Here is a 15,591-nt window from a genome sequence, read left to right as displayed (position 1 = left end):
TCTGCCGCTGCTTTTCAATAGCTGTTTGCTTCCCAGCTGCAAAAAGAACTCTGACCATGTCATAAAGTTTTCCTGCCAGTTCCTAAGCCTTGAGAGTGGATTCTACTTACTTACCTTTGGCTGAACACAGAAGCGAAGGACAGAGAGTAGCTTAGTTCTGAAATGATGAATAATGCTCTTCAGGTTGTTCACTTGCAAGATCATCTTTTCAGAGGGAACTGATAAATTAGAAAGGATGAAATGTGTAAGTTCTTGCGAAATTATCTTTGAATACTTCAGACATTACCATGTTTTAGAAAGGAGTGGATACTTCCATATCATTAAAAGGGGGGGAGGGGGGGAGGAGGGAAGTCACCATCCCAACTTTATTATTACTATGCTTTTCAAAGATTGTATTAATACCTGGAAGATGCCATCAGAAAGAGTCTCTTTTGTGCAGGTGCTTTATATGTACATTGTGAACATAATTCTCTGTCCCAAAAGTTTATCATTAAAAGTCCCAGTCTGAAAGGGTTTATACACATGCATCTTTTTTCGCCATATGAAATCAGTGGGAACATTTTCATGAGTTTGAATTAATATAGCTTGGGATCAGGGCCCAAGTATGCAGATCAGCCTGCATGGAATACCTCATCTGCATAGAGTACTGTTAGAAGTAATGACTTAGTTTTCATTACTGGGTACAAAATCTAGGCCAAATGGTGCTTGTTGCTTTTGACAGCCATCAACATCTTACCAGTCTTGAAAATCCGCATCATGTACCAGTGTCTGACAAACTCATTTTCCAGCATTGTCCAGGATTGTCAGAATTTGCTGCCTGTATGGAAGGTAACTACAGAAAATGAACTCAAACCAAAATGAGAAATCTGTTTTCTTCAGTTCCACCAAAAGAGTACTAGATTGAATTATAAAGATAGTATGTGTGGGGGGAAAAGTGACAAAATATTTTGTTTCAGGGTAGTATTTATCATGAAATGACATGTCTTCCCTTAGAAACTGTATTCCATAGAAACTGTAAAACCACCTGTGAAAAGGAAAAAGAAGCTTGGCTGTTTCACTACACTAACATTTCCTATCACAGTGGTAATTCTTACTGTGTTTTTCTTCATTTTTGGTTGTTAAATCAGCCAAGAGAGACTAGGTAGTTTCTTTCACCTTCACAATTTCAATAAATTGGTAGCTTAATTTTATTGTTTTTTTAAAGATCCAATAAATACAACTGTCTTTTTCCTATCCTGTCCTAAAAACATAGGTAGCAATGGCACCTCTTAATAAATTGTTGCATTAGTGAATTACCTCAGATATCATCTCTATCAGCAGCAGAGTATTTGATCTACATATTTGTGTTGCCTGTGTTTGTGTGCCTGCTGCAGGGAGAAACCTCTCGGAACACCTGCAATATTGACCCTATTGTTGGGATCAGTGTTTTGTTTGTTAAACACTTCACAATTAGACTATTATTTTGAAGGCCAGCATTGTGTTAACTTAGTTGCTGTACCTGTAACGCTTCATTCTTGCATCACAAAGTTCTTTCCAAGAGAAGTTAAGACTTGTTTGTTAATCTCATTTTATGGGTGTCTTGGAAGGTTATACTGTTTGAAGTAAAATGGGTCCTGTATGCTGCCAACTGGACAAAACCATGTTTCACAGACTAGGTATAAGAGAGAAAGCAGCCAGCAGTTATTTTATGTGGGTTTTTTCTTGGTTGCAGATCAGAATCACAGAGGTTTGTTCCAGGTGATGCCTTTTACCAGTGCAGCTATAGTGGAATGGGACAGCTGTCATGGTCCTCTGAGGTCCAGGCACAGAACTCTTGTTCTGCACTGTACATGGAAGCACAGTTTTCTTATCCAGACAATACTTTTCCCTGCTTTCTGCTTATTTGATTCACTGTTTGTTGTGGTCAGCTGCTTTGTACATTAATGGGTTGGTTTCGTTTGTGCATATATTTTATGTTTTAATGATTGAGATCAGATGAATTTTGATACTGAAAGAGAAATCAGATTGACTGTTAGGGCTGGATCTTTCCTGTGGCTGGCAGCAATGTGTTTTCAATAAGCACACTTCCTGAAAGTCATGTCATTTGTCATCTGGATCCATCTGCATTGCAGGTAGGGTGTCTCCAGGTCAGCTTGTTGGTTTTGGGTTTTTTTCTCCCTTTCCAGTTTGCTCCTATTCAGGCACTTCTCATCAATCTACTTCAAACACAATTTTAGCATAGCTCGTAAATATCCAAAGGCTATTGTGTGTTTGTGCTCCATCATTCATGTTTATTAAACTCACCTCTCTCTTTTGGGACATAGATTTTCTTTCTAACATTGTGTTCAGAGTTTGTGTGTGTTGAGAGAGGGCAAGAAGTAGCCCAGCCATCCACTCTTCCCTTAGGTGTTATTTTCATTACCTGCAATTTACTGCTGTGTTATCTTATTCAGCTCTGTGTAATTGCAGAGAATGGATCTGTACAAATATTAGTTCAACTGATCTTTCCAGGGCAATAGTGGCAGTCCTGTAATTCAGGTTCTTTAAAATGCGTGATGTGCTTTAGGGAATAGTTTTGCTTTTTTCCCTCTCATTAGATCTCTTCCTGGCTTCTTACCATCTTCACTAAAGCTGTCAGCCTAGACATTTCAGATTCTAAACTGTAGTTTCTTTTTCCCAGTGACTTCAGTTTTGTTCTTGGAAGGCGAATGGCAGTTTTATGCTTGAACTCAAAACTGGATCTCATGAATACAAAGCATTATCTACAGTATCTGCAGAGCTCCTGTTGTTTCCTTTGGCACAGAGAGTCTGATAGGCTGTTTGCTCTTTGTTAGTGCCTGGTGCTTGATCTCCCGTTCCCTTCTGAAGAGGGCCTACATTATCCCTAGCCTCCCTTCTATCACTGAGGTACTTATAGAAGCTTTTGTTGTTGCCCTGGGTGTACCTGGCCAGATTGAATTCTGTCCGGGTTTTAGCTTTTCTAATGTGATCCTTGGCTGCTTGGACAATTTCACAATATCCCTCTGTAGGCTTCCTTTTTGTGTTAGAGTTTGCCCAGGTGCTCCTTGTCCAGCAGAGCACCTCTTCTCATTGGTTCCTCTATTAGTTGGAGAAAAAGTTACCATCTGTGCATTCCCGAGCCTCCTGGATTGCTCGTGCCCTGATGTGTTGTCTCTCCAACTGATACTGGGGTGTTTGAAGTTCCCATGAGAACCAGGGCTTGTGAATGTGATGCTGCTCCTGTATGTCTGTAGAAGACCTCATCCACTTGGTCTTCCTGGTTGGGTGGCCTGTAGCAGACGCCCACTGGAACATCCCCTATCCCTGCCCTCCCTTTAATCATGACACATAAGCTTTCAATTGGTTCCCAGGCAGAGCTCCATGCACTCCAGCAGGTCATTGACTCCCGCTGATCTCCTCATCTGCCTTGCCTGTCCTTTCTGAAGAGCCTGTGTCCTTCCATTCCAGCACTCCAGTCATAAGAGGAGTCAGTCCATCATGTCTCTTTGATGCTGATAAGATCATGCCTTGCAGGCATGAATGCATCTGTTAACTCCTTTTGTTTATTCCCTATTTGTGTACCAGGGTGCTCAAAACTGGTTATAGTTTTCTACACTGGGTCTCACAAGTGTGGAGAAAAGGAAGGATGTTAATCACTTCACTTGATGTAATGGCCATGCTCCTGTCAGAACAGTCCAGGGTGCTGTTGGCCACCTTTGCTGCCGGGGCAGACTGCTGGCTCACACCCAGCTCACTGTCTATCCAGACCCAGGTCTTTTTGGCCGGATGGTCCCCAGCCTGTATTGTTGTGGAGCCTTCCTTCCCAGGTGCAGAGCTTTACATTTGTCCTTGTTGAGTTTCATGAAGCTCCTGATGACCCATTCTTCCAGCCTGGCAAGGTCCTGATGGATGGCAGCCTTGCAGCAGGGATAACAACTGTCCCCTCAGCCTGTCATCTCTGCAAAGGTGATAAGTGTGCACTCAGTTGTCTTCTCCAGGTCACTGATAAAATTTGTATCTCTTGCCCAGGTGCAAATGTGACTGAAGAGAATGGAAGAGAAAAACGTTAACAAATAATGTTCTGCATTGACTTACTGGAGTGCTAAAAGGTTTTCTGTTGTTCTTTTTAAATCCCCAGAACAGAAGTGTTGGACAGACATAACAAGTATCATAGATCTTAATGTACACTGGACATTTAGATAAACCTTACTGAAGCAAATAGGACCATCAATTCAAGAAGGACTCGATCATTTACTGATTTTTAAGGTAGTTTTCCAGCCAGGATTTGAAAAGAAAATAAAGCATTTGGCTCAGTAATTATTTGTGCAACTACAAATTCAGTCTCTGCTCTCAACCATCTGCCCTGCAAGCATTACTTTTAGAGCCATTTGGATCACTAGCACAGTGTTGGATCCTCTGCATCGTCTTATGTTTTGTCAGTGACTTGGTGCTGATAATTCTGATGCAAATATCAGTGTTCATATTACTGCTTTTTCTCCCTGTCCTTTTGTTTTATCTCTTTTAGTCTTTTTAAGGGTCTTTAGAACATCTGGACAGGTGAGGGAAGCAATTCTGAACAGGCATACTGTTATTTACTGAGATTCGCAGTGAAACAGTTTTATTCCTCTGAAGCTTTACATAAAGAAATGCAACCTTCATTTCTGCAGCAGTTCCTGGTGTCAGTACTCCAGTGCTCAGTTCAGTGGTAACTGTTAGGTATATCAGACACGTAATAATCTCTGCCATATGTGGATATGCTTTTGCTCTTGCTGCTGTTGGCAATAGAAGGGCAAACTACAGTTGAATGTCCTTGGGCTTCTTCTCAGTGAAGAAGATGGCCAGGCTTTTGCTTGCTTAGATGGCCTAGGAGTGAAGTTACTAATTTACTATAAAGTTAGTAGCTGCAGCTTTTACTCTGAATCAGATGCCTGAGCAACTGCTTTGGGTCAGAAACCTTGTTGGTTCCTAGCATGAGGAGCCTTTGCAGTCTTTCAGAGTGATTTGTTTCATTGAGAAGTCTTTTAAATATGATAATGTGTGTCTGATATAATAATGTTCTTCCAAGTGGCTTCTGGTGAACTCAGCATATGATGTACGTGGAGGAGCAGAACTTATTTTATGTGGCAACTTGCAGGTGTAGGGCTTTGGAGGTGTTGGTACTTTATAGACGTTGCTGGCTTTACTGGTTAGGAATTCAGTGAATTACTCGTCTTTGAAGAACCTAACTGCATGCTTTTCCCTCTGGAGCATGACTTCAGCCTGCAGGTCCCTGACTCTGTTAATGGGCTTTAACAGTAGCATTTCGTCAGTGCTTCCAGAAAGCTTGGTCCTAAAACCTTAACAGTAATATTATCCAGAGCAATTTTGTTTTATGGAACTACAGAATCTTCATGGAAGTATAGAGATTATAGAGAAGTGTAATTAGGTGAATATGATGGTATTCAATCAGCCAAGTGCTATCTCTTTGCAGGAATTTTGTTTCGTGTGTTTTTAGAGACTTTGTAATATTCAAATTGCACATTGCACCCATTCCTGTCCTTTTGAGGCAACCAAGAGATCCCACAACACAGCAGCATGCCAGCTTTCTTCACAGCAAGAGTGCATAGAAAAGATCTGAGTGATCTTGAAGATTAGTGTGTTATGGTGTGTTTTTTTCCCCTTTCTATCTGGTTTGGTCATCCTTTTTTGAATTGCAGTTGACAATATGACAGAAGACACTCAAGATGAAAATATCTCCTCTAATTTTCCATTGCTTCTGGTTGAGTGCTGCAAATGGGAGTAATATTTTCTTATCTATCTCCTTATCTTTTTATAATGTGAGCTGTTTGTTTCAGGAGTTTTCCCTGACAATGTATGTTCATTTCGCTTGCGTAAAGGTCCCTGATTTCATATAGAATCTGTGGGTGCTGCTATTAGTAATGTGTTATTGTGAAGTGGCAGAAAGAGAAAATGCAAGGGTGATGCTTTTAAACAGTGAATGAAAGTTGAGTGTTATGAATCTTTGGTTGTTCGACGAGGAACACTTCACACTGCAATCAGTGCTGGGCTGCAGAGATGTGATATAGTTTTGGACCTTTGTCCTGATAAAACAGTTATTGTCATGGAAAATGTTTCTTTATGAAGCAGTCTCAGGAAGGAACAAAAACATCTGCTCATTCGTCAGGCAGAAACAATAGAGCTGCTTTACTGAGTCAAAAGTAAATCAGTGTCTACATGCAGTTTGCACTCAAACTGGAAGCATTTCTTCTTAATTCTTTTTTTTCTTGCAGTAGCTCACTGAAATGCAAGCAGTTTGCATGTTCAGAGTGAAGTACTTACTGTGAAATGTATTCTTGGAATTAAGGCTTTTCTGATTTTAATCAAATTGAAATCAGTCCATGTGGAATTACAGTAAAATGCAGCAAGATGTTGACTTACATATTCTTCTGCCTTCTTCTCAGAAGTAAATTGTGGAACTTCGTGTAGTCATGAAACTTTATCCCTAAAACTTGATTGGTCTTGGGTTTTTCTCTAAATTATTTTTAAGGAATACAGATTATGAAAAGCTTAGGATACCAAAGTTCTTGCTTAAATTTTTGTCATCATTATTACATGCAGCAGGATAGAAAGCCTGCTTATTTTTGTGTAAATGGAATTTAACGTTTAAACTGTCTCTAAAATATGATTTTATGTCTTAAAAAGATGGTATTAAAAGCAATACTTCGACAAAAAGGTGATTGTTCATTTGATGCATTTTCCTTTACAAAATAGGAGGTGGGAATATGTGAATCAAATGCCATGTTTAACTTTTAGAAAGAATACTATCTAAATTTAATACTTAAGTCTTTGTATGCCTTGGTCCAGGCTACTAATATGAATCTTTTCAATATATAGCTATATGCTTGCCTTTTTAACCCCAGCATCCAGTAAGCTCTAATGGGTAGGTTGCTGGAGCTGTGTATAGGTGGATAGGGTCTTCCCTGGATAATTATTTGCAAAGAAATATATACAGGCTGGGATTTGTTAGCTGAATTTGGATTAGACTATTACTGCAGAGCTGAAGTCTCTGTTTACAGTATTATATATAGTGTAAGACTGCTTTTTGTTTTAAATGGGTCAAAGCCATAGACAATGTGCCAGGTGGATACATGATACTTGATCAAATAGTAAAAATGAGCCTTACTGGATCTTCAGGATACTTCAGCATGCTCAGCAGATTGCTAATATGTATGCATCCTCTTCAGCAATTCAGTTTTCATGAATTTTAAAGTTACATTTCTTTATTAAGACTGACTGAGTTTCATGCTGCTGCTGGGATTTTCTAGCATTTTATCAAATGTGGAGAGAACTTTCTAACAGTTCTCTATGAGATAATTTTCTGTAGTGGTCTTGCCATATTAAAGCCATAGTTTTTCCACTGTGCTGGGCCTTTAGTCTCTGACTATCCCAGTTATTTGGACCACTGAGCAACAAAAACGTGGCTGCTTCTGAAACTGGGCAGATTAGGCTGTGTCCTCACTATAAGCACAACTCTTCTGGAGGAGAAAGCAATTGATTTCTGTTCTTTTCAAAGAAAATGAAGGGCAAAGGCTGTCCCACTCCTCAACTTTTGTGTTTTCCAAAGAAAGAAGAGGGTAGGTTTTCTGGATTTCAGCTCTTGGCCTCTGGAGCATGTCAGAGTGCATGGACTGACAGATGCTGTGGTAAGATCAGCTGCTAAATCTTTCTGCACAGATTTGCTGAAGTGTGAGAAAAAGGGTCAGTCATGGTTACACACATCTTGGAGTCCACTACAGATGTTTTTGAAAGCAGCAAGAGTGAGGGTCTGATGGAATTGCTACAGAAACAGAGCTTATTTTATATACGTATGTATGTATTTATTGACAACCTGATGTCCCTTAATGGGCAGTGTTGGGAATCACCTGGTCTCAGGAGACTGAAAATCTGGGAATGTGAAATATTGGTTGCTATTCAGCAACTCCAAGGTCCACTAGTCCTGTAGAAAATATTAACATAGTACATAGTCTCAAACTGGAGCGCTCTGCTATTATATCAGAGGAATAAATGGGCTAAATTGGATCCTCTTTTTATCTGGACTTGCATAAGCGTTATTTAGGCATCAAGAAAGGATAGAACTGCAGGCTTTTCAGTGATACTCAATGCTCATTTTCCTGCTCCCTTGTACTGTGCAGTGTGTTGCGCCAGGATATGGATGGTAGGCTGGTATATGAATTGCTGCCTCTGCTGTTCTGGTCTGTATTAGCATAATTACATTTTTTTGGCTTTTTTCAAGCATTGTCTTAAATGAGGAGGATTTTCTCAGGCTGTTAAGTCTGAAACTTTATATTTAAGCATCTTTTACACAATTGTTTGGCCAGTCCATTAGGGTAGTTTTATTTTCTAGCAGTGCAGCTAATACATATTGCAGTTGTAGTGAAGAACTATTGAAATAAGCTGCTGACATTGTATACCATAGAGAAATGTGCATCTTTTTTTATAACTTGCTTCTGTAATTCATCAAATTAAGAATGCTTGATGTAAAGAAGAACATTTTTTGTGAGAGTGACGGTTTTTCCTGTAATGTTTGTTGGGTTTTTTCTTGTTTTTTTCTTTTTGTGGACTATGAGTAATGTGTTGTCTCTACAAGAGACTGTGTAATTTCATACCCAAGGTACTTGTACAGCACAGCTTAATTCCATGGAACATCAGCCTTTTGTAACATAGAACTTGAGTGTAAATTGTGAAAAGCTAATACTTGATTATAGCCTTAGATAATGCTGGTATTAGAAAGGTGACATTCTGCATGCCTTTATTAGCTGTTCTAAGTCTACAATGTTACTGTCTCCTAAAGTGTATATATTGATACATGGGAAGTAGTATTTTTTTTTGCAGTACAATTTGGTTCTATGTATGTCAGAATCCAGGTTCCTTTGTTCTGGAGTTTTTTCTTTCTTTATCCTTTTGATTATTAAAAGTGTTTATAAAACAAAAAGGAGGCTAATCTTTTATAAAAATGTTTTGTAAGAGAAAATTAATTCTACGTATAAGAGGCTATTTTTTTTTTGCTTTATAGCACTGTCTTCTTTGTAGATGACATACTACAGTTTAAAAGATTTAATTATCTATGTGCAATATGTAACCATAATGTTCTTACACTAGAGACCTTTGTTCTCCAGAAACATAAAGTGTGGTCAGTAGTTCGACAAAATGCTTCACAAATATAATTTTCTGACTTCAATGCCATTGGTTTTTAACATCTAATTAATAAAAATAATTTAATGTGCCAGAGCTAATCTCCCAACTACCAGCAATAAGCAGAAAGATTATACGGCAGCACGCCATACTGTTTGTCTTGCCAGCATCTAAAGTTGAAGTGCATGGCAGTAAGTGTGACTTTTCAGATATTCAAGACTAAATTCTGGTTTTCAGTGTATGAAAGATTAGCCAGTTAATTTTCTTAATGTAATTTTAAGTACTGTGGAGTTGCTAAGCAGCTCTTTTATACTCATCACTTATATGCTTTACCTGCAAATTTTCTGTCAAACCCCATTGCTGTGTACCTCAACATTTTGCATTAGAAGAGAGTGGAGAAGAAAGCAATCTGTGAATTTTGTGTTTCTTTGTGAACCGTCTGAATACATGTTTCAGTTGAAATGTCTATAAGCCAGAGTTGTTCAGTTTTCCCTGGACTGCATTGAAATTCTCTTCAGCCAATGTTTGCAGGTTAGGGCAGGCAAACTTCCCTGAAACACAGTGGGAGTTGTATATGGATAGCTCCTCAAGAGTTTGCTCCAGTGATTGCTGTTACCTGCTATTTTGAGTGATAAATTTGTTGCAATTACGTACTCTTTGTCTTTGCAGTGTTCTGGATGATGAGGGGAGCAGCCTGCGTCAGCAGAAGCTTGACAGGCAGGTAAGGTTTTGGGAGGGGGACCTTCTTGCTGTCTAAAATCTAGATCTTGAAGTAATGAGATCACTGACACATGTATCTGGTAATTGATAGAAAATTGCATTATCTGATTAGGGAATGCAGAAGAAAGGTCTGTGGAGGTTACAGCTTATTTAGACTTCTAACTTCCATTACAATTTTTCTTATGACTGTGGTTTGAGTGATTCTCATCCCCACTGCCTTGGAGTTGTTTTAAGCTGACTTACAATGTATCTGTTACCCCTTTAATGGACCAGAAAGGACAGGAGGTTATGGCAAACATACTGGTCCACAGAGTTTTACCACAAAGGTTTTATGTCCTTCAATTCCATGGTTTTAGCCCCTGTGGCTGTACGCTAGTGGCACTACCCGCTATGTTGCCTATTTTGCTACTGTATTTCTACATGAGATGTATAAGAATGTGATTTAGAATCTCTTCAGAATCTCTCCCACTTTTCCCTTGATTTTTCTGTGGTCCTTTGTCATGTTTAGTTAAACCTTGTGAGTTTAATTTTATGGTTTTCTGTGCATTTCTTTTCTCACTGTTTTATCAGCTTGCATGTCTACCAACGTCTCATTTTCAAATTCAAATGCTGTCTCTTAATGCCATAATCCTGTACTAGATTCTGATCATTTTGAAGTCCTGTTGAGGTGTTCCACACAACTTATGGAGCTGAAACAGTCCATTCTCCATTCTTATTCTTCCCTAAAAGGAGATTTATATATTTCCTTTCTAGAAAAAGGGAAAAAAAATCACTGTACAGGAGCAGGGAAATGGGAAGATAATGGGTAAATAAAATCAGCAGTTCACTGAGGTTGTGGAAGAGGGCTTAAAGAGAGAAGTGCCATTGGATCCTGAAGGTTTTGGTTTTCAGCTGGTCTAGCTGAGAAATGGATGTGTTTAATTACAGTTTGACTTGTGTAGTTGTTATATTAGGCTCATGTTCAGCATTATCACTTGATTCTAGCTTGCAGATTTCTTAGTTTTAATTTGCAGAAATTGAAATTGGTGTCTCTGTCTCATGCCCTTGCTTTCCCTCCCATTGCTTCACAGCCAGTACTCTCACACTGTTGTTTTCCCAAGGGTTATTTCCGAGAGGCTATGACAGCTGGTAGACTGCTCAGAAAGATCTATTTTAATTATTTGCTGTTTTCAGCAGGTGTTTTAGCAGTGGGTTGGCTCTGGCTTTTTTGGACAGGTTTCCCATAACCCAATATCCCACTTGCCAACTGCTGCCCCTGGAGAAGGTGTAAAGGTGTCCATTGTTTTTCATCATAGGTTGCTACTGTTTGGAGTCCAGTAACAGATGCTTTTCTTTGTATTTTCCTCAGCGAGCATTGCTAGAACAGAAGCAGAAAAAAAAAGCGCCAGGAGCCATTAATGGTTCAGTCCAATGTGGACAGTCGCACAAGGACACGCAGAATGAAACATTCAGAAGAACAAGCACCACTGGTTGAATCATATCTTAACAGCAACAGCAGCACCATATATCATGGTATACAAATATGATCTGTTGCATGTGTATTTACTGCAAGTCATAGTATGATGCTCTGTGTTACATGTATGCTAATGGGAACAAAGGTGGTTGGTTTGGATTTTTTTAATAAATTATTGATATCCTTCACTTGTGTTTTGAGATAAAAACATCAGCACTTGCAATGCTATCCTAGCAGGTGGGAGTGAGGTACAGGCTGAGAAAGTTGGGGCTGTTCAGCCTGGAGAAGAGAAGGCTGCATGGAGACTTCATAGCAGCCTTCCAGTATCTGAATGGGGCCTACAGGGATGCTGGGGAGGGACTCTTCATTAGGGACTGTAGTGATAGGACAAGGGGTAACGGGTTGAAACTTAAACAGCAGAGGTTTAGACTGGATCTAAGGAAGAAATTCTTTACTGTGAGGGTGGTGAGGCACTGGAATGGGTTGCCCAGGGAGGTAGTGAATGCTCCATCCCTGGCGGTGTTCAAGACCAGGTTGGATAAAGCCTTGGGTGATATGGTTTAGTGTGAGGTGTCCCTGCCCATGGCAGGGGGGTTGGAACTTGATGATCTTGAGGTCCTTTCCAACCCTAACTATTCTATGATTCTATGATTTCAGTGCTGTGAGAAGAGCGAGTGGCTTGTCCCTTCTACCATATATATATTTAGGTGTCTTCAACCTTGATTCCTACAGAAGTAATGCTTATGCTGTTCCACTCTACATAGTCTTCATTCTACATATTCTTCACTCTACAACATTCGACATATTTTGCTTAAGCCTGACAGTGTTCATGATAAATTGGAAACATGTTAACTAATTTCAACTTAGTTTGAATATAATCATTTCAAAGGGTTATAGAGAACAGTAATTTTCAAATGTTCTTGTTTGCAGATCAAGTTGAATTTGATTCTTAAGGGATTCATGAACCTCAGTAGAAAAAGGCTTCCTTCCCTCAGTATTAATGGACATGTTAATACTCAGGGAATATTTCAGAGCTGAAATCTGCTTGTACTGGTAATGCAGTTGCCTGTTCTCAGGTTGGGAATGCTACTAGGTGCCAGAATAATTAAGATTTAATGTCTAAAATCCAAAACCTAAGATGGCTACATCTGGTAGAAATAAACCCAAACCAGCCAGAATCGTACTCTTAAACAGACAAAACCTGAATCCATTATTCAGTTCAGATCTCTGTACTGCACATGGTTACTTTTCATCTACCCTGTCATTTCATTTTCAGTTGTTTATCACATCATTCGAAAATGAGATGGCAGGTATTTACTGGACTAAGTAATCCTGCTGTGAGAAGTGCAGCTCCAGAGCCTCTACCTCTGGTTTGCAAATTGGTGGAATTTATTGTTAGAAACTGGAAAATTGTGTTGATACATGTTAAGGTTTCATTAAAATGGGCTTTTATTATCTCGCTTCTGTACACAATAGGCTAGAGAATTTTTCTCTTAGTATTGTTTTAATTATGTTATTATTTAATTATGTATTAAAAGCATCAGTAATATTTCTTACTCTTTATTGTCTTTTTCTTAGGGTCTGAGAAGAAAAGTTTTCAGAAGAAATTTAGTTCCATTCCAGTTTGACTTATATTTTGCACAGAAGTTTAGGTTGTTTTCCTTACATTTTTCTTTTTAATCAGAAAACTCAGAGATTTTTTCTTTCCTCTTTCAATAGCTTATCAAAGGTACAGAACTGTTCTAAGAAACAGTACCTTACGGTACAGAGGTGCCATTGTATACGAAACCTGTATATCAACTGAACAAGGTTTTAATTTTCACAGACGAGAGAAACAAACATTATCACCCCATAAATGGTAGTAAATTTCATATCTGCACTGAGCTAAATTTTGAGCAGTTTGCACTAGAATGGACTTTCTGACTTAAGTAAGATTAACTGTGCTCTTAAGGTAAAAGTGAACCTTCCTGTAAAACTACACCACACCATTTACTGGAATACTTATTAATTTATTTGACTTAAATAAGTTTGTTCCAAATTTGCCTCTCAGACCCTTTCAATATTTCATAAGGTTTCAGAGGAGCAAAGAAAATATAGCAATATTTCTCATATTCAGCATGGCGTTTGTTAATCCCGGGGAACAGCTGTCCTTGCAATAAACTGTGCAGTTAGCAAAAGCCAATCTAGGAGAATTTAATTACCTAGTAAAGTGTTAGGAGCATTGCTTTTGAAAATATTATAAGAACTTCAGATATGTCCTTTTATGGTGTGGTCTTCTGTGTGAATGTGCTTTGTGTCTTAAGTTACACTGCATGGTATGTATTTAGGTTTTGATGACCATTTTTAACTATGGTATTCAGCTTCAGGGTAGGCATTTTTTTCCCTTTCAATGAAAACATTTGTATGTGGCAGTGTCGGATGCATGAGACAGCTGGGCTATTTCTAAAGAACTATTCTGCTCTTTTCCGTTCATTTGTTTCTGTTATGGGCATGCTGATTTTAAGTTAAGAATGACTCTTTGATGGGAGCTGATGGTCTACTGAATGAACTACATTGCTTGGATGAGCATGTTTCTGAAATCAATTCCTGTACTGCAAATGCTACAAAAAGATCACTTCTTTTCACCTATCATCCTCCTGTACTCTCTTTTTTTAGCTTGTACTGATTCTGTGTAGCACAGAAGTACTTGTTGATTTCAACAAATAATTGGATGCCTGTGTGGAGGTATCTCTATGGTACTTTGAGCAAAGTAGGTCAGAGATAACAGCAGTTCTGAGATGTTAGGCTTTCCGTGCTGGGAATTTTTCTTTCATACACTGCCATAACTTATTCTGATGCAGTTTTCTCTTCTGCAATAGTTCCCTGATGGGCAACTCTACTTTGGAATGAAAACTCATTTCATTCCAGAATAATAATCAGTGTGGAGTGAAAGATCAGTCACTTCTGTTCTGGAATACAACATTGGCCTGATGAGCTATATGTAGGTAGATACAGTGGAACAGCATATTTTGCTAGTTAAGCTGATCATAAGTTTTTCCATATAAAGAAGGTCTTCCTGGTTTTGACCCTCTGCAGGGAGTTACAGAGTGATCACTGTTAGTCCTCTGGCCACACATGTATTTTGCTTCATCTAGCTTGGAGCCAAAGGGAAGCGTAAATAAATCTAAGATGCAGTAGGATGGAGGGGCTATGACTGAGTAAAGCTTGGGCAGCTCACAAAAGGGATAATACAAATGTGACTTTCCTACATCTGTGTTTTGTAGGATTGAGGATGCTGGGACCAGTTTAATTCGGTATGAAACTGAGCAGGTACAGGGCTCTCTTGAGTTTTTGGGTTTTGTTAGTTTAATAAGTAACAAAATGATGCTGTTGAAAGGGTTTCTTCACAGGGTAAAGAGGAATATTGCTGGGATCATTCTTCTTAGATATCTTCAAAACAGAGAGGTGACACTTTGATAGGATGAAATTGTGTCTCTTTTCCCTGACAAGTGTTAGTAGCAATTTCTCTGGGTGCTGTGAGACTTTGAAGGAGGTGGATGCCCTTCCACTGGGGAAGTGGCTCTGCAGAGTTCACCATGCACCAGTCTCCATAAAGATCACTTCTTGTCAGTTCCTACCCATATTTCACCTACAGGTAAAAGTTTTCTAATCCTGTAGCTTGTAAATGACTTGCATGTAATATATATTTTAAAACCATTTGGTTGTTGGCATAATGACTAATTAATAACAATAGAAGTATTTGAGTTGTCTGCAGGACCTGACATGAATTAAGTTGAATAGGCCAACTCAAGATAAAATGAATCTTTATCACTCTGGTCCAAATGGAAAGTGTTCATGTAAAATGATGAATATAGTGTCTCTCCCCATCTCTCCCCTGCCCTGAAATGCAAGTATTAATATACTTTTGGGACCACACTTGTAGGTTAGCCCCTAAAGTATCTTCCTGCTGCTTGAAACAGCAGGTATCCTTCCATTAAACTTCCCTGATGTCTGGCTCCAATTATTACAACTATTACAAATAATGCATCTCTCTATTGCAGTACCAAATACAACTTCATCACAATTTCATCTTTATAAATAGCAAAATAAGAACCAATAACAAAATTTTCTATTGCTATGAAGTTTACGTTGTATATAAAAGACAACAGTAATTTATTCACTGGAATAAATTTAATTCTTCTGTGTAGGAGCGATCACTTACAAATTGCTCTCTCTTCTCTTTATTGTATTCTTGTTTATTTTCAATTCAGAGTCCTTCATAAGAACAT

At 38.7% G+C, this 15,591-nt stretch overlaps 1 protein-coding gene across 1 annotated transcript in view; it reads left to right on the top strand.

The window, feature by feature from the left end:
- The window catches only part of TUB (TUB bipartite transcription factor), a 78,682-nt gene that overhangs the window by 19,385 nt on the left and 43,706 nt on the right, over positions 1–15,591 (top strand). The window contains 3 exon segments of the mRNA XM_031052738.2: positions 9,820–9,871; positions 11,219–11,242; positions 11,244–11,382. Coding sequence (XP_030908598.2) covers positions 9,820–9,871; positions 11,219–11,242; positions 11,244–11,382 — 215 coding nt within the window.

Source organism: Melopsittacus undulatus, chromosome 4 (assembly GCF_012275295.1).
Source record: "Melopsittacus undulatus isolate bMelUnd1 chromosome 4, bMelUnd1.mat.Z, whole genome shotgun sequence".
Taxonomy (NCBI): Eukaryota; Metazoa; Chordata; class Aves; order Psittaciformes; family Psittaculidae; genus Melopsittacus; species Melopsittacus undulatus.
The sequence above is the reverse complement of the archived record's forward strand: the minus strand, read 5'-3'. Positions and strand labels throughout refer to the sequence as shown.